Here is a 24942-nt window from a genome sequence, read left to right on the forward strand (position 1 = left end):
ACTTAGAAAACATAGAATTACAAATTCACAAGTTAGCTTCGGTGGGGAGACCGTCCTTTTCACTCGAGCGGCAGGCTAGCTGCGTTCCTCTCCTGTTCAGGCAATCCAGCGAAGCTCGGCTAAGCTATTTTTTTGACTAAATGTACTTTGACTTCGAATCCGAAGTGTTCCCATGCAAGAGAACTTTTTCTACCCTTTTTGTCGATCAAACGGGGCTGCCCTCCCTCTGCCATTTTTCACTTGCGCTGTTTTTTTTAATACCGCCGGTCACCACACACACAACTCGCCTCCTCCTTTGTACAGCTGCTAGAGAGTTCAACTCGATTATATTAGTTTGGAGATCGTTTGACTCAAAAGCCGAAATCACGATCAAAATTCGATTAATTGCACCGCCCTAAAATTACAATTATAGATCACGCATTTCTTTGCGAGTGCCGTGATGTGCTCAGGTTCTGTGGTTTTTTTGCTGCTTCTGTTTTCCTAAAAATGTTTCAAATTGAAATGCTTTTTGCAGTCCTCAGTTCAAAATGATGTCAATACTTGTCAAAAGTCTTACCTTTACATTAACATGTCACAACCTCTTTTGGTATACATTTTTTTTATGAAAACAACTTGCCAATAGCCAAATGCATTTTTGATTTGAAAAGAAGCCCAAAAAGTTCTGTAGTTTTCGTTAGATACGTTGAGCAACGTAATTTGTAAGGTTGCTGAATTTACAGAACGGAGATTCAGCCACTTGGCATGAATGTCTAACTGGCAAACAAAGGAGCACAACAACCAGAGAACCTAAGCAGCAGTACACGACAATATCCAAGTGGCTGTTGACAGCTGCATGTCGCCTCCGTTTTCAATAGTCACCGGTTGGCTAAGAGAGAAGACCCTGCAATAGACAGTTCTAAGAGTTGATTTGATACGACAACTTCCTACTTTTACGAAGACTTGTTCACGAAAATGGGTTATTGCAAAACCTCTGTGCAAGACAGGTCCTGAGGGGTTAAAAAGATTATTGGCATGCTTTAAACTATGAGCTTATTGAAAAAATATTGTCCTCGTTTGGCATGCATGTTAGCATCACGTTGGCTTGCCATCTGCAATCAAATGGGAAAGATAAGCAGACTAATCAGACAGTAAAGAACAGACTTTGTCATATTGTAATAAAAATCACTTGGGCGTTCACCTGAGAAGCATAGTAAGACCATTAACACTTCTCAGAAGTGTCGGACATCTGTAGTGGGTGATGTCCAGGACACCACAGAACAGTGGACCTCATATATTGCAGCTATAACCTTGCTTTCGCTGAGACTGTATGCATGGTAGTTTCTGACCATGGCCTCAAAGAAGTCAAGGTAGGAGGAAGAGGACCTCAGTGCCAAGGATCCCTTCTTTTTTACAGTTCAGTTCAGGGAGGACATGGACTGCATGAATGCATGAACAAAACAGGGCCTCACAATTGCACCAAGTTCTCGGAGACATTTTCAGGGAACCGTGGAGTGGAGTGGATTGGAGGACATGTCTTGATCTGCTCAGGTTCTCTGGTTGTTTTCCTAAAAACTGTCCTGTAAATTGATCAACGTTTAAATTTAAGATACTTTTTGCATTTCAAATTCTTAATTAATTAAAAATTAAATGTCAATACATTTATTAAAAGTCTTACCTTTACATTAACATTTACTGAATTAACTACAATTGAATGAAAATGAATTGCCAATTGCAAAATGTATTTTAATTTGAAAAGAGGCCAAACAATTTACGTAGTTTTTTTTTTATAGAAACGTTGAGCAATGTCATTTTTAAGGTTGCTGAATTTACAGAACAGAACCATGGCGGTATCAAATGCAATGTATGGTCTGTGACATACCACCTCAGATCTGAACTACTACAGAACTCTAATAACAGAAAAGCAGGAAACTAAAACTTCAAAGAAGTAATCAAAATAGCCATTAACCCTCACAATTCTTAGGCAGGATCACCAGCTTGTTGATATTTCTCCAGCTTGAGGGATGGTTGGGTGCATTGCCCCCTGTGCAGAGAGCACACTCTTATAGTTTGTAGTCGGTGGAGCGGCATGTCGCACTGACAAAAAAAAGATTCCAAACCTTTTATATAACGTTTATATTACAGATTTGACTTATTGTTAATGTTAGCAGACCGATAGCTTATTTTACCTAGTATCTTGTGTATGTATTATGGATGGGCATTCGATTAAATTGTCTTAATCGATCGTCGGGAGAATTAACGATCGATTTTCGATTAATCATTAATATTTTTATATTAAAATTCACTATTTATAGGCTATATTAAAATGCAGTGAAAATAGAAAAAACACAGCGTGTTTCCTCATTGAGATCTTTATTACAAGATGAACAACTCTTGTGGCAGTTAAACGAGATCCGTTCAATGGTTACACTTGAAAATATGCGCTGCTGTACTCTTAAGCAGCGGAGCCGACAGCTAGAAGCCGGTGCTCATAAACACAACTGACCCTCGTTTTTTTCCCCTTCAAAATAAAATCAGATTATAAATAAATTAGGGCTGTCAATACATTGAAAAACTTTTTAAAAATCACTTCAGACAACGTGTATTTTAGACACTGTTGTTTAATTGTATTTTGTTTGTGCTCTCTCGCCGTCATACAAGGAATGATAGAGACACAATGGTGCCCCTCGACGGTAAATCGTAAGAGTTCTCCCCTGAAGCAATTCGAATCGCCTCAGTCAGCCCACCGTCCTCAACTATGTTGATGGGCCGACAGTCACCGGCAAACCAAACTGCTACAGCGTTGGTAACCTTTTCACGGACTGGTCTAGTTATTTCCTAGAGAAGTCGTGGAGTGTGGGTTGGCGACCATCTAACCTGGGACTGCTTTCTGTGGGTGCTTTGCATTAAGGTGATAACTTAAAGAAGCTGCTTCTGTGATAGCTACATTCAGCTTGACAAATGCACATGCAACTTTAGTTTTGTCGATTGTTCCGTCATTTTGCCTCTTAAACAGAAACTTTCCGCCCAACAATCCCTCAGCTCTCTCCATCTTCAACTACCGTCTCGGTTCTCCTATCTAACTGACTGCAGCACGCAGCGGTTTCATGTCATTGGTCAACGCACACCGGAAGTAAACAAAGCTGTTAACTGCGTTAAAATATTGTATGCATTAATCACGGCCACAATAATCTCATAGATTAAGCGTTAACTTTGACAGCCCTAAAATAAACAAATGACACGCACACTACGCAACAGAATATGCATTAGTTTATCGATGAAAAAATAATGTCCTCGACGAAATTCTCAACGATCAATTAATCGATCGTCGATTAATTATGCCCATCCCTAGTATGTATCTAATAAAGGTGCCCTTTTGCTATTGGTTGGGGACTTCCCACAGTGGTCAATCCTCTCACTATCACATACCAAGTACTCGTACCAAGCAATCTAACTAATATACCAACTGCCCAACCATAGATCTTAACCTAACCATTATACCAACTGCCCCACCATAGATCCTAACCTAACCATTATATAAACTGCCCAACCATAGATCCTAATCTAACTAATATACCAACTGCCCAACCATAGATCCTTAGCAGACAGATACAACAACACCACAGAATTGGCTAGTTGCAGCTGAAACACACCACATGTAGTATGCGGGATCCCTAAAGGCCCCCCTTTACAGTACAACATGAGCAGTCTGTAGCTTACAACTGCTAAACACAGCAACATGACTGCCCAACCATAGAACGTGGGGCGACAGTGGTACAGGAGGTAGAGAAGTCGTTTAGTAATCAAAAGGTTGCTAGTTCGATTCCCTGTCGAAGCGTCCTTGAGCAAGACACTGAACCCCTAATTGCTCCTGATGTGCAGTGTGCCATCAGTGTAAATGTAAAATGTGTATACATCCTTGTAAGTCGCTTTGGATAAAAGCGTCTGCTAAATGACTAAATGTAAATGTAAATGTAGAACGTGAGCAGCAGGATACAACCTCAGCAACAACCACCTGCCTTAGTGAGCATTTCACTTGGGTTTTCAAGCAGGCACCTCCCTCCATCAGTGTCTTGTTGAATTAGTCCCTCGACGCCTCAAGAGGGCTCAACAGTGGTGTCCACACTCACGATGGGTTAGAACACATGCCATTACCAGAGGCAACAACAGACACACCTCGAGATACACATCGACAAGATTTCACATATTTAGTACATATTAGTTGGGATTAGATGGGCAGCACGGTGGCTCAGTGGTTAGCACTGTCGCCTCACAGCCCTGGGTTCGAATTCCGGTCATTCCAGGTCGTTCCAGGTCCTTTCTGTAGAGTTTGCATGTTCTCCCCGTGCCTGCGTGGGTTTACTCCGGGTACTCCAGTTTCCCCCACCATCATAAAGACATGCATTGCATCGTATGAATATGAATGAATGTTGGTGGTGGTCGGAGGGGCCGTAGGCGCTGATTGGCAACCACGCTTCTGTCAGTCTGCCCCAGGGCAGCTGTGGCTACTGATGTAGCTTACCACCACCAGTATGACTGTGTATGAATGACTACTGGACTCTGGTCTCTGTAAAGCGACTTCGGGTATTTAGAGAAGCGCTATATAAGATTGATTGATAGTTCAGGTTAATTCATGACAACTTTAAATCTTCTTTGAGTGACCGTCCTCGAAAACCTAAATCCAACAGAAGTGTTGTTTTTGTGTCTCCACTGGCCTTTTGTGTGCTTGCCAGCCTCGTTGCCTTGCTTCTGCTACCAGTTCCGCATACTTTACCATCTTCCTTTTAAATACTTCCTCAATCACATCTTCAAAGGGAATTGTTACCTCAATAAAGAAACTCGAAGTTGTCTTCCGACATCAGCCAGCAATCTCCAATCCAGCACTTTGCCCCTTTTGCCAGTACTGTTTGTGCATGCCTGGTGTCCACTTTTCTGCCCCTTTTGCACAGGATCAGTCCTACTGGCCCTGTCAGTAACTTGCAAAGAGTTAACCTCAACTCGTTTATTGTCAAACAAACACACAAATGATTTTAAACCCTGATTATGTCTCCACGTGTAGTGACCCTGGGTCAGGTTAGTTTTACATTCAGACAAAATATGTTTTAATGACCTTCTGTCTTCACCCACCCATTGACTGAGGTTCTTCGGAGTTGGGAGTACATCATAAGGGGCTCCAATGATGAATTGAATGTGGTTAGTGTCCATAGCCCAACGTTCGCTCTGGCTTATTGTCCTTGTCTCGACACCATGCCAGTTCATCCATTGCCCTGGGTTTGCTTGAGAAGCCGCTGCTGCCTGTCTAGTTGCCTCCTCTCCAGCAATGTTCGGCCCGCTAGATGTTTCCTTCTTAGTCTGCTTGGTTTGTCCTTGCTCTTTGCCAGCTGCACGATGCCCACCAATCTGTGCAAATGTGACGGGTCCTCCTTCCACTGTAGCAGGGGTACTAATATCCTTTGGTCTTTGGGTCCTCCTTCCACTGTAGCAGGGGTACTAATATCCTTTGGTCTTTGCTGGAATTCAACTGACTGACTTCTTAAAAAGTTGAGGGTGCTTTTTAATACTTTTGCAAAGGCACTCTATATGAAATTAGATAGATTCTAACATCTAAACATTAAAACCGAACAGTTTAACTTTGTTGTTAAACAACTGCTCTCTGATCAGGTTGCACTGACTCATACTCAATATTTGCAACTGTAGAGCAGCCTCATTAAACAGCTAATGGAACACAGCTCTAGTAGCACAGCATTGGGGACACAAATACAAGCAATACATTCTCACAGAATATAAATTAATCTAAAATTTAGATTAAACGTTGAAGATGAGTGGCTTATGGAAGTCACTTCTTGAAATATAGAAAAACTATTCTATTGTTGCCTTTTCTGTTTTTTGTTTAAAGATAGTGCTGCCTTTGTATTCTTACATTTTACCTGCTGCCATGCCTTGTGTATGTGGACATTACATTGAATGTGTTATTTAGCATAAATGTTTGTAGGCAGATAGTCAAAGATATTTACTCAAACCTTTCCATTTTGTGATATGCCTATACAGGTCAAGACTGGCAAATGTAATACAGGAAAACCTGGCTTTTTCGATTTTGAGGGCCAGAGGAAATGGTAAGTCACTGTGCAGACAAAAACGACTTTTATATTAAAATGATAATAATTAAGGTTAAGATCTGATTGTATGAGACAGACAACACACAACAAAAGGCAATGTCAGGTGATCATACAAGCTGATCTTTCCTATGGTAATTTGTAGAGTTTAGAAAAATACAATTTATGTTAAAAAACACCCCCTTTTTTTACCCTATGAATCATAATCAAATTGTGAGATACCCACCTAATAAATGGTGTTCTGATGAAATTATTGAATTAAATGGGCAATGATGATGATCCCTTAACCTTGATATCTCTGGGTTTGGACATGCTATGGCTATGTTGTTTTTGAAACTGCTAAAAGACAAGTCACAAGCATGAAAAAAGCACCCTCATAATCCTTGAATAGTGTTCTTCAATTTCTAAATTTCCTTCGGGATTAATAAAGTATCCATCTATCTATCTATCTATCTATCTTCAAATATAGTCATTCGTTTAATGTATTTTGTTAGCTATGTGAGCAGTGCAAAACAAACAGCATGCCTATTGCAAATACAAAGAAGCGTTTGGTGACGCCCCCATTGTCAAGAAGAACCTTTCATATGATAAGGCTGTGGTAAACCAGTGGCTGTTATTGATTCCCCCTTCAACTCCTGCAAATGACAGCACATGTCTTGGTAGTTTTCAAATGAACCCAGAAGGTTTGGAACGACGAGTTCAATGAGTGGCGGAGAGAAGTAGTTTTGCAAAGAAGTCCCTTTTAGTGATGAAAATATGGAAATAACATCTACAAATTGACCTAACGAAAGTGTGGCACTGTGGTATAAGTGATCTAGTGGACGTTCAGGTAGCACTGTTGTATAACTATAAGTGCTCTAGCCTAGCCGCGTATAGCCTAGCCGCATAGCCTACATTTAATTTGCATAATAACACATTATGGTGGTTAATAAAATCAGTGGTCAGAGCAGACTGTAGGTTAAGTGAAAAATAATTGTATTTTGTATTGCTAATAACGAGTTTAGAACAGTGCAATAAAGCAATGTGCAACAAAGTGCAACATGACATGTCTGAGTTGTTTATATGTCTGTGCTTTATGGAATGGCTGAGTTTGAGCACGAGAGACCACAATGCAAGTGCTGTGGATCCTGGATGTTTCATGGTTTACAATTACTTCCAATTTCATGGTTTTATTACTAACAACAAATGTAGGCTATTGTTGAGGGCTTTGTCCTTCACGTACTGTAGGCTACCTCTGAAGTAACGTTAACGCTAGCTAGTAGGCTACGCAAGCAGCTATCGTTGTCTGACTAACTAAATGGTTGCTATCATTAGTGGCCTTCAGTTGTGTGTGTGTGTCTGTGTGTGAGTGTGCATGCGTGCAAATTTGTAACCGGTAGTATGAGCAGAAATATAGGTTAAACCTATTTAAAGAACTGTGGCTTGTGTTGGGCCATTATCATGACATGTAGTGGTAGCAAATTACCTACTAGCATTAAGCTAGCTAGCAGAGCTATATGAAGGCAATAAAAGAACACCAGAGGGCAATATGTAGGTAAGAGCTGGATTCAATTTTCGCTGCTCTACAAAAATGCTTGGAAAAACCAAGGACCACGTCAGAGCTGCAGTTGATTTAAACTTGCAATTTGAGAATAGGACATTGTTTACAACATGCACAGTCATCCAGCAGTCAGACACAGTGAAACGGTGTGCAGAAACCTTGACGTATCTGCTTTGCCATATTGTCACGAGCAGCTTTCAGGGGGCCAGATGAGAGAGAACATTCGGCAAACAGAGTGAACCTCTGCCCCAGTCAGTCAGCAGAAAAACACAAACAGGGCTTTTGTACCTTCATGTATTTGGCATCCCATACGATCAGAAGATGAATATAAACATTTCAAAACGTGTGAAATTAATTATTATAAAAGAAGAAAGTTTTCTGTGTTTTTTTTTTTTTGTTGAACTGAGCTCACTTTATCAAGTTTTAGGACTTAGATGACTTCAGATATGATCACATTTGAGATCAAATGTATGCAGATATACAGACAATTCTAAAGGGTTCACAAACTTACTAGAACCACTGTATCTAAATCTAATTGGAAGGCTGCAGGAAAGCGGGGAGCCATTTCTTCTTAAGGCCGACACTTTCTGTCCTCCTGTTTTGTGTAAGCCTATTGGGGGGGATACGTTTCTGTTCTTTAGTTGACTGTTTTGTATAGGCCTATTATGGGGATACGTTTCTGTTCTTTAGTTGACTTTTGGTTTGTGAAATGTATTCCAATCAGTAGCTATTTTCTACATAATATTACTTCAGCCCCTATCTGTACCCGCCCTGAATTTTTTGGCAGAGCCTCTTTCTTCTTTTTGTTTTGGGGGGGGGGGTGGGGGGGTAACCTGGAATACTAGTAAAGTTCCCTAAACTTTGAGGGGAGGGACATAACATTATCAACAGATTTAGCCTTGGTACTAAAGCCAGTTAACAATAATTAGAAGGAGCATGATCAAGGAGACTCACTCAACAAATTCCAAGCATTACATGAAATCTCTTTTATTCAGTTTGTTTCCAGCAACTTCACCAGAACATTCAAGTGTGTATTTGTGTAAAGTCACCATTCAAGTGTGTATTTGTGTAAAGTCACCATTCAACTGTGTATTTGTGCCATTTTTCTCACAGTGGAGCCCCCTAGCATTTCTGGGTCTGCAACTTTGTGCTTCATTTTCATTTTTAACCACCAGGTGCCACTATTCTCCACGTGTAGCGGAGTGCCCTCCCTGGATCAAACCCTAGACAAAATGCAACTGAACTCGAAATTATTTAACCACCTTAGCCATTCTGGTATCAACTAACAAATTAATATACTGTAAAAAAAAAATATGTTTGCTAATGTAAAATAAAGTTGAGTATTGTTCAAATGAGAAATCTTAAGTTTGTCAAAAAAATTATGTGCAAAATTATTCAAACTCCGAATTAGTCAAGAAAGCATTCTGTAACCTATACATATACAAGAGAGAAGCTTCTAGAAGTGTCTTTGGTGTGCAAGAGTTTGTGACACCCCTGTGTTGGTGTCTTAGCCCACACCTCATGTGTACAAGCTTCAAGCTAATTGAGTTTTTTGACTGGATATAAGTCTGAGATACTCCAGGACATTCCAGGTTTGATCTCGGAGCTAAGCTTTAGTTGACTTTGGTGTGTATGTACAAACCCAAAGAGACCATGGTGCCAGTTGAGTGGTCAAGACTGCTTGTTCCCGCACCCCCAAAACAGGACCCCCAAAACAGGACCCACCCTCTGCCCTGCTTGAGCCTTCCCTCCATTATGCCAGGCATATCATGTATCTGTGGAGCCCAACAGCTCCAGTTTATAATGTCATCATTTCATAAACAAATTACATGTTGCATGTTTAAATCAACGTTTTTTAATGTTTATTGGTCTGGAGTGGAGTGAGGTGTCCAGTTCTGATGAGGTTCTGCTTTGTTCCCATGTCATCAGGTAATCCTGCGAGTCAGAAGCAGTAATACAAAAGAGTTTCAGAAGCAGTAATACAAAAGAGTTTCAGAAGCAGTAATACAAAAGAGTTTCAGAAGCAGAAGCAGTAATACAAAAGAGTTTCAGAAGCAGTAATACAAAACAGTTTCTTAGTCGTTCTGATCAAACATGTGATTCTAGTGTTCGAATGTTGTAAGCCTGGGTAGGGGTGCCCGGTGTATCGTGAGCTTTAAATCTCCATATAATGGGGCCAACTGTATTATTTGGAACTGTAAGCATTATGAAAGCCTTCCTGTGGTCTCTGTCTTTTAGGTTTTTGAGCTCTGGAAATGATATTTTTTGTTGTAAACTCGACTTGATGTCTTCAAAATTGCAGAAATGTGTGCTTCATAATGTTTTACTGTTACTGACCGTGTTTACTAGGGTCTTGGCTAATGTATTTTCATCCTCATTAAATCGTACACAAATCAAGAGAAAGTCTTGAGGGTTAAAAGGCACTCTTCTGTGGCTGCAGTTAACTCACATTTATGATGGCAAATACTTGAAATATTTCTGGTTGTTGTGCTTACGTGGCTTTGTGGCTTTATTTTCTAAAATCATTATCATTGTATAGATTTTTTTGTTGGTGGAGGTGATTGTTATTGTTCTATGTGATTGGTATATTTATTGATTTGTGTTTCAGGCAGGCATGGAGGGCGCTGGAGGACATGAGTGTGGATCAAGCTATGCAAGAGTATGTCACAAAAGTGGATTCTCTGGACCCGGACAACAGTTGGAAGGTAAAGTATTGCTACAACATCAAGTTTAAACATGAACACTAAAATACACTAATGCATTTCCTATACACTTGTAAAGACAAAGCCCTTTCTACAATACACATTAAAGTGGTATTCTTTAGTGAAGTGTCATATTTGCAATTTTTTATTTTTTTTTAAATCACCTTTCAGTAAGCCATATCGCTGCTGCAAGGATAGTTAAGTCTGGCCATCAAATAAATCTCCTAGCTTTGTTACCCCCTGGCTATACCATGCTTTAAGCAGCTCTGACTGTGCTGAAAGTAACAGGGTTAGTACAGGGTCAGTACAGAGGTCCTTGACAGACTCAAAGTTATTCACACACAGAATTGCACAAAGGGCATTTGGACTGAGAGGATTCAATGTCAAGTCAAATTGAGGCTGGCTCATATTTGAGCTGATAATCTCACATTTGGCACGTCCTAAGCTTCCATCAGAAGCAACCACAAGGAAGATCACTTGACCTGATCAAATGTCTTCTCGGCATCAAAAGGAAGCACAAAGGACAGGGTCTTTTCAGCCCTGCAATAGCTGAACGATATTAATAATAATAATTAAGACCTTTGTCAGGTTTTTAATGGCACACACGACACACTGGAACACACACGTGCATATATGGAGGCGACACAGGACACACACACACACGCAGGTAGGCCTGAGGTCGCGGTGAATTTATTTTCTGCTTTTTCCCATCCTGGGCCGTCCTTCCTCAAGGACCCCCCAGGAGCAGTGGGCAGCTTTGCAGCGCCCAGGGACCAAGTGAAGTGAACTGTCCATCTTTGGTCAGGGATGGACATGAGTTCTGTTATTTTGCATGTTTTTACTGTTGGGGTTCTTAGTGGAGGAAACCCCTTGTGAACACGGGGAGAACATGCAAACTCCACACAGAAAGGCCCGGGAGATAGCCCACCTGAGCACTGTGCACTCTGGGGAGGACCTGCCCCCCAGAGCCAACAGCGCCCCATGCGGGAATCGAACCCGTGACCTTCTTGCTGTGAGGCAGCAGTGCAAGCAGTGCAAGCAACTGAGCCACCGTGCCCCTTTAAGGAACCTTCTCATATAATCACAGGAGTTTATCCTAAATAAAAACCAGCCTAGTAAGGTAGCACTCATGGCTAGTATTTTAGAAAGCAGTTTTTGTTCAGAGTTAGGTGGGGCTATTGGTCTATAGGAGGGGTAACTCTCAGGGCACTTTCCGTTTGTAAGGATCAGAGGGAGATTGGCCTCGCTGCTCCCAAAGGATTGAGGGATTGTCAGTAGGTAGTGGGTTCATTGAAGAGAACATCTTGATTTCTGAGGCAAAATAGGAAGTGAAATGATGATCTTTGAGAAGAGCTGGCTGGAGTGTTCAGTGCCTTGACAGTGAAAAAGAGAATAAACCATGCATAAAGGATGTGCTCAGATGAGATGAGGCTACCCATGGTACAGGACAGCACCCAAAACATTTCTGATGAAGGGAAGAAACGGTAATCAATTCTAGGATAACTAGAACTATAAGCATGCTAGCTTGCCCTACAGGAGGAGATGCCAAGTGAAGGGACTGAGATGGCAGTTGAAATCTCCTCCCACAAAGGAGTTCTCAGCTGCTAGTTCAGCAAACTCTGCAAAGGCCTAAGAGAAAACATCAGGGGAATTCATAGTTTTCAGCCACGTGACTACGGTGGTGGCAATCAAGCATGTTCAAAGTGGCGCGGCATACGCTATTCCAGCCAATCAAGCATGTTCAAAGTGGCGCGGCATACGCTATTCCAGCCAATCAAGCATGTTGCTTCAGGAGCATGGAAGGGAGGGTGGGTTTGATTGGCTGATGTCAAATATAAACAGCCTTTCACTAGGATTGAGGGCTGTACCTTTTAACAATGTTTGTGTTTTATTTGCCCACCTTAGCACATACTGAGCCTCCTGTATCAACGGTCTGCATGCACTAAAACCATGCTGAGCACTTTTCTGTGCATAAAACTGTATTTATAGAAAGATGCTTAACGGAAAAACGTGCGTCCCTTTGTGGATGGTGTTGATGAGGTGTGCGCATTATAGATTGCAGATTGGCGACACCCTAGGAACTAATAGAGATGCAAGGAGGTGCATTTGATGCAAGGCGCTGATTGTTCCTTCTGTTGGCCTGATACTGTCCTAAATTGACTGTCAACATCGCCATCATATCAGTCCAGAGGCCCCTATTGAAATGTATGTTCTAGCTCTGTCAGGTTTCCCAGAGTAATCTGAAAAGTTGACTGCGCTCATATGAAATATATGAAATACAGACACCAACAGAGGATGAACAGTGTTGTAAATCGGAAAAAAATGTCCCATTAAATCAATACTCCACCATCACGCATACAAACACAAGGACAATTACCTGGTCTGAATGATTCATCCTTTGTTAAAATGGATGAATTTTTGTAATACATTTTGGTAAGAAACAAAATGTGTCCTTCGGTTTATTTAGTATATTAGGCCTCATGTAACTTAACACAGAGGTGACCCCAGTTCATCTATGGGTGCTTGCCTTCCATAGTGCTTTACATGCTAATCCAGCCAATGCCAGATGTGTGTTGACCCATATAAGGATTATAAAGTGTGGGAGGGGATGTTAGACGTCTGCACATGATCTTCCGCTGACTAGACTCCCGCTCAGATTTAGAAAGATTGCGTGTGTACGTTGTGTTTGATAACGCGAAAAACCCTCAGTGTACAAAACATTTGAATGTGTGTAAACATGGTTATATACATATGGCCCACTATGCTTCCTTTACTGCATTTGGTTGTTAATGGCGCCAGGGTGCTTGTCTTTTCCGCCCCCCTCCCTGAACCTCTCTTTCATTGTCCTTTGCCTCACACAATGTGAGTGTCAGCATTCATCCCAGCAGTGCAGACCACAGTGACATGTGTCTTTCTCTCCTCACAGAAGCATTAGCGTGTGTGCTGATGCAAGGACAAACTAGCATACATACATGGAGAGGGAAAAGGGCTTTGGAGCAGCTTAGAAAAACCCTTCTGAAAAGAAGATGATTGTATTATTTCACAGAGAGGATAAATATTGTCTCCATATGTACAGGACTGAGGAATAGGGTCTGGCACATGCCATTTATTTGGCAGTTTTTGAATAGGCCTCTTCTGCTGCTGCTGCTTGAATACAATAAAGGGGCTCCGCTAAATAGATACAAATACTTATATTAAACAAAGTCAGCAAAAAGCGGACGTTTTTTTTCTGTTCTGCTCTGCCACAATTACTATCTTCAATGACAACAGTATTCACATGTTGTATTCAAGAAATGCATTGGCATAAAGCACTTTGTTGAAACCGTTTTTTTTTTGTACACGGCCATGGACAGCTGTCCTAATACATTCGTTTTGAATTGCAACACGAATGCAAATTGGGTGGTTGGGGAGGATTAATGATGTGATCAGGTGATGCAAGAATGTCTTCCTACCTCTCTGGCTTTTTTTCTCTCCTTTTCTATGTGTGACAAGCCACACTGGTTCAACTGTTTGTTTTTTGGGAACCCACATGAGATCTCTCTTCAAAAGTGTTGTCCTTGAAAATGGAATGGGCCTGTAAATGCAGTGTTAGGGACGGACTGCGTTCTTGCTAGCAGCATGAAACTGGCTCATCAAAGATGTAAGCAAAGGCAGTTAGCCAAAGTTAATGAAACAACTCGGAGGTTTAGGAACTATTCAGGGGGTTAAACGTATTAATAAGGTTCATCTTAAATAGTTATCTATTTACTATCAAATTGCACATCCCCATGGATCATGAACAGAATTGTATCATAACAAATCTGCTTTATTCACATATTGCATACATGAGAGGCGTAAGCATGGCATACATGAAAATGCACTACACTTATAGGCAACTGTCATTGCGATCCTACACCGAGATTACAACATAGGCTTATTAATAAGATTGATAGACTGGGAACAATGTCTGGCAAACATAAGTGATTGTTCAGTTAATGTCCGACATAACTTGATACAGTTTAAGACACTACACCGGTTGTACTATTGCAGGACCAAGATACATAAGTTTGACCCATCGACATCCCCACTTTGTAACAGATGTAAGATTTCTGAAGGAACATTTGCTCATACTCTTTGGTCTTGTACAAAGTTGTCATCTTACTGGTTTGATATTTTCCAATGCTTCTCTAAAGCCTTTAAGAAGAATTTGAAACCACATCCATTGGTTGCGATCTTAGGAGGGACAGGGGCTCTACTTTTGGCTCAAGCTGTTTCTTTAGGTATGGTTGTGGCAAAAAATGATTCTGCTTATGTGGAAAAGTGACTCAGCACCAAGTTATGAAATGTGGCTAAGAGAAATGGGGAATGTACTTAGCCTCGAAAAGATCAGATATCACAACAATGATAAACTGAAATACTATAATAAGATCTGGGACCCTCTACTGTTGTACATAAAGGGCCATGACTGACACCTAATACTGTAAACCCCGATCAATGTTTTCTTTTGGATGTTTCTTTTTTATTTTATATACTCTGTATTGAACTACATTATATTCATGACCGTGATGACTGTTTTGTAAATATGTGCTATGTTCAGTCCATAACAAGAAGGAAAATAAAAAATATATAAAAAAAAAAAAATAAGATTGATAGACAAATGGTGTAAAACCAAAGTAGCCCATTTCCTTGTTAAACTTAATTCATGTCATATTAACATGTTTGATGACATAGTAACCTCTGGAAAGAATGACTGTAATCATAATAATATAATGACTCGAGAACCAGCAGTTCCAGGAATATGAAGACGGTTCTTCCCTGGAGTAGGTGCTTTGAGGTTCAGGCTTCATGAGTTCCTGCAGTGGGAACAGGCCTTTTGTTTACACTGGTGAAAAGAGCAGTGTTCATAGAATTTTTCTTTCTGTCACTTTGTTTTGATGATTTATTTTAGTTTTAAAAACGATTTATTTTTATAGTCTAAATCTTGACTGATTTGGATCATTAATTGTCCCTGGTAAAATGTTGGACCCAAAAAATCAAAAAATAGGGCCCATGTGGAAAAACCTCAGTTTCCCTTTAAAGAAGGGTGTGTGAATGTCTAGATCCATCATGGATGGATTTATTGTGTAGTGTTAATGAAGCGTGCTGCACTGTGTATTGTTTGTTTGTATGTTTATCTTGTTTATGTTTTTCTCTGCTGTAGTCTTCTGAAAGGAGGGGTTCAGAACGAAGGACAACGTTTGGTGGCCCCGCAGTCAGCTCACTTTATCAAGAGGAGATGATAAGGTAACAGACCAGAACCACTCCGAGTCAACCTAGTCCTTGTGCCCTCGTTTTAGTGCTTTTCTTCCCCCTAGGTGTGAACAATATCACAAGAGATAATGTGATCGATGCGTGAGATGCAGATTTATGGTGATAAGTTCAGACCAAAACCTGGCGAAGCAAGCAGTCACTTTGCTAAATTCTCATTTTAAGAAATTGAAATGAACAGTATTAGTATGCATGTGTAAGGAGAGGTGGCCCCGTGAGGATTCATGGTGTAATTACATTTTTTGGTCATCACATTGGGAAATGACAGGCAGCAGCAGCAGTGTGATCCCTTGGTGATGGAGTCATGTCTAGTTAGAGCTGCCACAGATACCCCTCGTGGGGGAGAAATAAAAGAAGCAATTAACACCCCATTTAACCACCACCAACACACACACACACACACACACACACACACACACACAGTCAGACACACACAGACAGATAGACAGAAATACAGACAGAGACACACAGTCTCTCTCATCCATCAGACATCTAGTATCAGACCAAACCAAAAGCGTTTCATTCACTGGTTCGCTGAATTCCAATTTACCATTCGCCCCCCCCCCCCCCCCCCCCCCCCCCCACACACACACACACACTCCTACCCCCTCCCGCACCACTGTAATGACTTCTCTTTCCCATTTCAACAACGCTTCCAGTTTAGCATTTGATTCCAGCAGGCCATTTGCAGTACTCACCATTACTTTCAAGTGGTGTGTATAACCTACACACATTCTTGTTCAGTCACCTGTTTCTGAGTGTGATCACATTTGGTTGCTGTTTTAGAGCTCGTTTGGGCTCTTTAATAAACAATTTTGGTGCATATGTGAAAAGATGTGGAAAGATGTGTGGGCTTGAGAACATGTAATGTAATGTAATGTAGCTCTAACAGACTGTCTGGCACAACTTGTGTCCAAGTACATTGTGAGATGCATAAGAAAGGGGTGTGAAAGTTTCCAGAGGACTCATTGCCTCGTTGGGAATCGTTTGTCAAAATAGACGCAGGACTAGCCCTTTCCAATGTTGCTACATGCTAGTCTGTGCAACAAACTATTCTGAATTCCGTAATCCAGTTTGGAAATTACATGGATGACAAGGGGGAAAAAATGAATGTATGTTGGGTGCATATCTTAGAAATAAGACCGGTTCATGCAAATAAATAAACCGCAGGACAAGTGAGATGCCTTTTTTTTGGTACAAATGGCTCCACATCATTTGCCCTGCTGCTATTAAAAAAGATGAATTTCTAACACAAATAGAATGAAAAGGTTATCTTTAACAGCACAGTGTCATTTGAAGTCTTCTGATATGAGCCTAGGCACACAACACATTACTTCTCCGTTGATTGTCCAGCTCTGTAGCCCAGACATGTTCTATGCTTTCTAGTCTTTCCTGCTGTTACTTGACAGTTAAACAGATGGACTAACTAGCTAGAATAGAATGGAATAGAATATATTTATTTATTTATTTGTCATTGCACAAGTACAACGACATTAAGGTAGCAGCTCTCAGACACAAAAACAATAAAAATATATATATATATATATATATATATATATATATACATATTTACACTATAAAAACACAAGACATATAAGACAACAGAGAGACAAATACAGGTCCGTTTTGTGCATTGTTAAGTGCTATGATGGCTCTGGGATAGAAGCTGTTTCTCAGCTAGCTAATGCACAGGTGTTTGAATTCCATTTTTAATGCCGGAGCCGCTTGTGAAATAAACTTTGGGGTAAAAAAAAAAGGTGTTTATTGGAGGTGTGTTTCTATTTTGTGGTGAGACAGTGGATGCCAGAGTTCTCAGGTGAAGATATTAGCCAATCAGAGCAGGGCTTGTTGCATATATAATATTTTATATTTAAAACCAGCCTCTAATTCAAAGGGCTATAAATGTGGTGGAAAATGGACCTGTAAAAAGAAACGTACTGAGTCACACCTCAGAGGATAATAATCTAATACTGTATTGTGTTACTCAGTCAATGATCTTTATCTTTTCCAGAGAAGAGGACAAGAACATATTTGACTACTGCAGAGAGAACAACATTGAGCATATTACCAAGGCCATCAATTCAAAGAAAGTGGATATCAATATCACAGACGAAGAGGTGGGTTCATGAAAAATGCTGGAAGCAGCATTACCAATGATTTATACACAGGATAAGGCCATGGGCACTTCATTGTTCCAGAGATGGTTCTTAATCTGTTAGCAGGCCTTCTTTAATGAATGGCACACTATCCTCACATCCCGTCTGTCACTCATCTCTCATTTACAATCTCATATTTCATGGTGACTAGATCCACTGCAGCACTTACCTACAGCTGCGTTAGAACCTGCTGCAACAGCAGCATTAGTTGTGTGTGTGTGTGTGTGTGTGTGTGTGTGTGTGTGCGGGTGCGTGTGTGTGTGTGCGTGTGTGTGTGTGTGCGGGTGTGTGCGTGTGTGTGTGTGTGTGTGTGCGCGCGCACATGTGCGTGTGTGTGCATGTGTGTTAAGTTATCATATCAAACAGCAGATGGCACTGCTGAATCTACACACCACAGCCAAAATCCAGAAGTATACATGTTACACTGTTATATATGAACTCAAAACAAACCACACACAATACAGCAAGGACATTAAGCACTGTTATATATGCACTCAAAACAAACCACACACAATATAGCAAGGACATTAAGCACTGTTATTTATTAACTCAAAACAAACCACACACAATATAGCAAGGACATTAAGCACTGTTATATATATGAACTCAAAACAAATCACACACAATATAGCAAGGACATTAAGCACTGTTATATATATTAACTCAAAACAAATCACACACAATATAGCAAGGACATTAAGCACTGTTATATATGAACTCAAAACAAATCACACACAATATAGCAAGGACATTAAGCACTGTTATATATGAACTCAAAACAAATCACACACAATATAGCAAGGACATTAAGCACTGTTATTTATGAACTCAAAACAAACCACACACAATATAGCAAGGACATTTGCTCAATTTCATATTAGAGATGGTTACAAGCAGATTGGTATTTCCTGTCCGTATAGTTTCTGTTGTGGGCTTTATTTTCACTACTGAACTGAAACAACTCTTCTCAATATTTCAGAATTTCATTTGGCAGGTAATATATGATAGATGTATGTGTGTGTGTGTGTGTGTGTGTGTGTGTGTGTGTGATATACAGTACCAGTCAAAAGTTTGGACACACCTTTCATTTTTTTGAGAAGTTTTTTCTTTACTTTTATTATTTTCTACATTGTAGATTAATACTGAAGAAATTTAAACTACGAAAGAACACATATGGAATGATGTACTAAACAAAATAAGTGTTATCTACCATGTAGAAAATAATAAAAGTAAAGAAAAAACTTCTCAAAAAATTAGAAGGTGTGTCCAAACTTTTGACTGGTACTGTATATATATATATATATATATGGTAACACTTTAGTTGAGCCAACATATGTTAACCATTAACACATAACTAATATGTGTCTGTATAAGTGCCTAATAAAGTCTGCATTAAGCATCATTGATCATGTATTAGGCCTTTGTTTCGCCAAATTTAATTTTTGCTACATCATAATAACCAAGTAGTTGGTCTCAACCTAAGCTTACTGATATATATTAAGAATAAAAAAATTAAGTTTGCAGCCTCCTAATATGTCTGAATATGTTACGTATAGGCACAGAATCATTGTACAATAGGTATCCCTTCTGACAAACAATGTTGCATTGCTCTGAATGCAATGGCACAGCAGGTCCAAGTAATGGTAGTTGTATTCACCCAGACTGCTAGTGGTGACGGGGAGAAAGGGCCACTGTTCTACAGTGGAAACTTGCTCAGGAGCAACGAGTGCACTTCAGTCCGTGATACCTACATAGTAGTATATCAGTACTATTAGGAATACCAATTCTACAACTACTCTGCCACTGCAAAGGGCATGTTCAGACAGTATATTAAAAGGCTATAAATGTTCCTTTTTTATCCTTGCTAGATATCAGTTAGGTTAAGAGCAACTAGTTAGTTATTGAGGGTGTACCAAGCATAGATGACCAAGAAATGTGTCAATACTGGCCTAATACATTATTAATGGTGCTTAATAGTACTGGGCACTAATTCAGACACTAATTAGTTATGTGTTAATGGCTAATATATGTGTCAATGGCTATATATACACACACACACACACACACACACACAGAGATATGCATACACTACTGTTCAAAAGTTTGTGGTCACTTAGAATTTTGCAAATGGAGGTTGATGAAAGCTAAATTTGAAGGACATTATACATCATTATTGCTCAACTTGTCGATGACAATATTGTCAATATTTCCTATTCAAATTTTATTTCATGTATGTTTTCATTGAAGTGACCCCAAACTATCGAACGGTATTGTACATACACACACACACACACACACACACACACACAGAGTTGTCTGTTTACCATTTACAGGTAGAGCTTAGAGTGAAATACTATGGCATTCCACAGGTTATCCAGGGTGAGGGGAGGGAGGGTTGGGGGGCCGCCCTTCGGGAGGACGAACCCGGGGAAGGGTAGGAACTGGATACAAACCCAGGTTAGGGTGAGGGAATAAAATTAGATATGAATCCTGGTAATCTTAGGCAATCTTTGGTAATCTTGCAACAACAGGCCTCTTCACGCAAGGCAAGTTAATGCACATGTTCCCAAGTAGTCTGTAAGCGCCTCAGCCATTTTCAGCAGCCTCAGACAATTCCTTTAAAGCTCCTTTTGAGTGACCATCTTCAAAAACCCAAATCCTGAAGTCTTTCCATCTTAATTTCACATGAAAGTTGGTGAAATTTCTACAAGCACCATCTTATTATCTCATCTTGAACGTCGAGCTCCAGTGCCCACTGCAGCCATGGGGGGTTTCTCCAAGTCAAGGAAGGCTGAGTCTTGACGGATACATTTCAAGGATTCTACGTCATTGAATCCCGCCGAAGGACTGTTCCGATGTCTGGCATCCTTCAAATTCTACTAAGGACCGAGGCCTTCATTCAAAGACTTGATACAGGGATGAAGTTGGATTATCCTCTGCGTTCTTAAAGCACCCATAATCCTTTGTGCACGTACCAGAGCCTTTTTAAAAAAAAAAAATGTTTTTAAGTAGAACGGAATTTGAAAGCGAGACCTTTTTAGTGACGCACACGTGCACAAACGCAGACTGTTCCATTGTTTGTTCGAAGGAGTCTTGCCTAGCCGCTGAAGGAACCGCCTTAGATGGACTAGGAAGGCCCCATTCATCCTTGACTTTGAGAAACGCTCATAGACTACATTAAATATGTGCGGGTTCTCCTGTCAGCAAACTGATAGACACCACTTTGAGTTTTTTATTTTTTTTATCTAGCGATACAGAATTCAGATACCCTCACAAATACAGTCAGCAAGCAATAGAAAGAACATTCTCAGATGCTTAACGAGAAAAAGCTTAATGTGGCTTAACGTTCCAAAACAGCGATCAAGTAGTAGTAGTCCTCTCGGCCTGTGCCCTGTACATAGTGCTTGGATGCAGTTGTCTGCTTGCAGGTAAAACAGCTAAACATCCTTACAAAACTTGGAGTACTTCACAAGACTTAATTTCCATTCAGTGCGATCTGGTATCCACTTAGTCCTCTCAAGTTTTAGTTTGAGGTGTCCAGCTGTCGACCTACCTTAGTGGGTATGGGTGTGCAGTGGCTTAGGAGTGGCTTAGGAGTGTGTAGTTTCCCCCCCCCCCCCCTTGTGTTGCATCCTCTTGTTGCCTATTGGGCCCCAAGAAAGGGATCTCGGTTGCCTTTGCAGACGTAGTGCTTCTTACTGCATCTAGAGGAAGACCATAGAAATGTGTAAATACGTCAGACAAATACTGATGACAACATTGTACCTTTCTGTAATAAACAGTACACCTAAACATAAGTCACTTCATAAAGCCTGCACCATTTCTATGGTCATTGCATATCTAGGGTACATTTCAGAATGAATTCAAGACATTCTAACATTGGATGCATTTTTATTTTGTTGACTAAATTTAATATATTAAAAATATGAATGTATTTATCAGTCCAGCTGAGCCAGGAAGTGCACAGAAATGGTTCTAAGCATCGAACCCAGAAAACTGGGATAAATATTGGTATCAGCAATATTCTAAACTAGGCAATTACTGTTCAAATTTGGCAAAAAGATCAACTCGGTTACCAGGTCCAAACGTGCATGTTTTTAGACACATAGCCGCACACTCTTGGATATCTCACTCTTGGCAGTAAACTCACTTTGAATCCCTTGTTCCCTGGCTCTGTGCCCTGTGCCCTGTGCCCTGTGCCCTGTGCTCTGTGCTCTGTGCTCTGTGCTCTGTGCTCTGTGCTCTGTGCTCTGTGCTCTGTGCTCTGTGCTCTGTGCCCTGTGCTCTGTGCTCTGTGCTCTCTCCCCCTTTCTCTTCCTTTTTTTCAACCTGAAATGAGCCAGCCCCTAATACTGTTAGGCTTTCTCGCAGTAAGGACCCAATCGCAGACCAGGTTGCAAAAAAACAGTTGTAGATTTATTTCCTTCAAGGCAGAACACGCAAAAGTCCAAACAACAAGGGGAATTAACAAGGGGAATTAACAAGGCACAGGAGAAACAAATCAGGCAACAATCAAAGGTAAGATGGGGAACAGATGAAAACAATTCAGGTAAAACACTCAGCGAGATAATGGTGAACAGATGCATAGGCCGGGAAAAAGCAGAGGGCGGAGTCTCTGGACAATATCAGAACGCACATGGCCTGATCACAGAAACAAAACAACCACATGGCGAATTAAACAAACGGGGGGAAATACGTGGCGAAACAAAACACATGCAGCGATCACAATGAAAATGGTCTCTTAGATCGCAGGGATCTTAACAAATACCCCATTCTAATACCCCCATCCTAAAGCAGTTCCCATCTCAGTCTGGGCAATCTGGGGAGTAGGAATCATTCCCATCTCACAAAGATTAAGTAAAAAAAAAAAAAAATGTAATTGATCATTTAGTCTTCTGTGTGAGTCAGTGGAGTCCAATGTTTTTCTGACTTTTGCCATTTTAGTCTGCTGCATCAGTTACAAGGTGCTGTGCATGGCAAGAACACAGAAGGGTTTGTCTGCAGAGTTTGACTTTGGTTGGCTTACTTTAAAAACAAAGACTGATTATAGCAGGGAATCAAGAGTCATGTGTCGATGGATGAGAATGATGGCTGTCCTCTGGTGTGTCTGTGTCTGTGTCTGTGTGTGTGTGTGTGTGTGTGTGTGTGTGTGTGTGTGTGAGATGGGCACAAAGCCCATTAATCTTTTAAAGTACAAGTTTCAAAGATGTGTGGACACAGAATGTTCATGTAGTCTTTGTATTGAGTTCACTTTAACATGCATAGCCTGCTGCTTCAGTGCAGGGACATATTCATGTCTCATAGATGTCTGGAACTACCAGACAAAATGACTACTAAGCAGCTAACGGCTAAAACAATTTTGTACAAAAGATGCCAACTACACAGATGAGCGTGAATGTAATATACTGTATTTGTGGAAGGTAAAAATACAGGAAATACAATGACTGCCATGAAAATGAAATGGCTTGGAGAACCATGTCAAGTGGCCAGATAGAATATGCCGTTATGGATCTGTTGAAAACTTGACAAACTGTTTGACTCCTAATTCAAAGAAGAACAGAACAACAGAGCATGCGCAGCGTCATTGGACTGATTCATAAATATCAATTTTAACATGCAGCAAATGTGATCAATATCATTAAAGCAATATAACGTGACTCTGGCCATTTGTTTCAGCGAATTAGAGCTGAAAAATGAAGTCTTTAGACACACAGTCTTAGGAAGCTGAACCTTTGCCTCAGTGTGTGAGAGGTTTATATGAAAGAGCAATTCTGTTCATGTTGAGGGATGGCCTCGTTTACCTTTATAGTATATTACGTGCTTTGCAGCGTGTTTCTCACCTGGCCTTCTATAGTTCTGTACAAAGCAACTGGGTGGAGTTTATAATGTGTGTTTGGTATGGGTGTGTGATTTTAATGTGTGTTTGGTATGGGTGTGTGTTTTCTTTTTTTCTTTTTTTTTTTTCTTTTTTGTGTGTGTGTGTTTTCTAATGGGTGTGTGTTTTTTCAGGGCCGGGCGATGCTGCACTGGTCATGTGATCGTGGCCACAAGGATCTGGTGTCTGTTCTCCTGTTAAACAAAGCTGACATAAACAGCCAGGTAAGTCAGCCTCTCCCGGGGGTAGAACTCTTGGATGTTCATCAGATATGACTCAGCGCTTACTCTCCTCTGTCTGCCACTAGAAACCTAACCTGCTCTGACGTACATTGTGGTCCAAATAGCAGTAGTAGCATGTCTGCAAACCTTATCATATTATACCTGTGGGAAGTATTTTATGGTCTGTAGGATGAAGCTGAATAATAATAATTCACCACTGCTATCCACCGACTGCCTCACGAATTAGTTGCCATGCGAAGTCTGCATCAAGGCTTCGATGGTAGCATTTACACACACATACACACATACCAGTTGGCCTACACACACATACACACATACACACATATACCAGTTGGCCTACACACACACACACACATACCAATAGGCCTACACACACACACACACACACACACATCCATACATTAATTCCCCAGCTCACAGAATGTGCTGTAAAAGAAAGCCACCACATCATTGCCATCATCATTATTATCTCAACGCAGTTTAAACATGAAAGTGTACTATTTAATTCATCATATGGACCACTGGCATTGGTTCACAAGGTTCACACGATGCTTCTCAACAGCCAAGATGACAACTGAAATCCACTTTATCTAAGCACTAGAAAACAATGCTAAAGTGAAATGACATCATCATCATCATTGAAACTTGAAAGCACATTAACTTTCATGGTTCTGTTCACTTCACACTAGCTTATCCCATCACATCATGCTTAAACTTGGTTAGAACTTCGCTCACCGAAGTGCAGACAGTGTTTGCGATGCCTTCCGAAACACCCTTTTTAGTTTGTCAGTGTGGTGAAAAAATGGTGTGGCTGGACTTTCACCCAGACAGGCACTTCTTTGGAAAGCCTGTGGAGGTTTGGGGTATTTTGGGGACAGAGATTGCCACTGCACCATCATTCCTGCCTGTTGAGCGCATTACAAGCATGTGTGTACTCCGTACGACTTCACTGCACCGTTGTGGCACTAAGGAGAGAGTATCTGTGGTCATTCCATTGTGCACCGTGGTAGAGATTTAAGCAGAGTCTACTTAATGTTGACTTTATATTTTCC

The 24942-nt window shown here is 40.6% G+C and overlaps 2 protein-coding genes across 2 annotated transcripts in view; both read left to right on the forward strand.

Annotated features, from left to right (window-relative positions):
• LOC105908717 (chromatin assembly factor 1, subunit A (p150)) overlaps positions 1-24942 on the forward strand; it is a 134686-nt gene that overhangs the window by 6083 nt on the left and 103661 nt on the right. The gene's annotated exons all lie outside the window — the stretch shown is intronic.
• The window catches only part of LOC116222116 (acyl-CoA-binding domain-containing protein 6-like), a 37630-nt gene continuing 18595 nt past the window's right edge, over positions 5908-24942 (forward strand). The window contains exons 1-5 of the mRNA XM_031574935.1: positions 5908-6089; positions 10238-10334; positions 15511-15593; positions 17629-17734; positions 23783-23872. Coding sequence (XP_031430795.1) covers positions 6013-6089; positions 10238-10334; positions 15511-15593; positions 17629-17734; positions 23783-23872 — 453 coding nt within the window. The 5' untranslated portion in view covers positions 5908-6012. The remainder of the gene's footprint in view (positions 6090-10237; positions 10335-15510; positions 15594-17628; positions 17735-23782; positions 23873-24942) is intronic.

This window comes from Clupea harengus, chromosome 10, assembly GCF_900700415.2.
Source record: "Clupea harengus chromosome 10, Ch_v2.0.2, whole genome shotgun sequence".
NCBI classification, from domain to species: Eukaryota; Metazoa; Chordata; class Actinopteri; order Clupeiformes; family Clupeidae; genus Clupea; species Clupea harengus.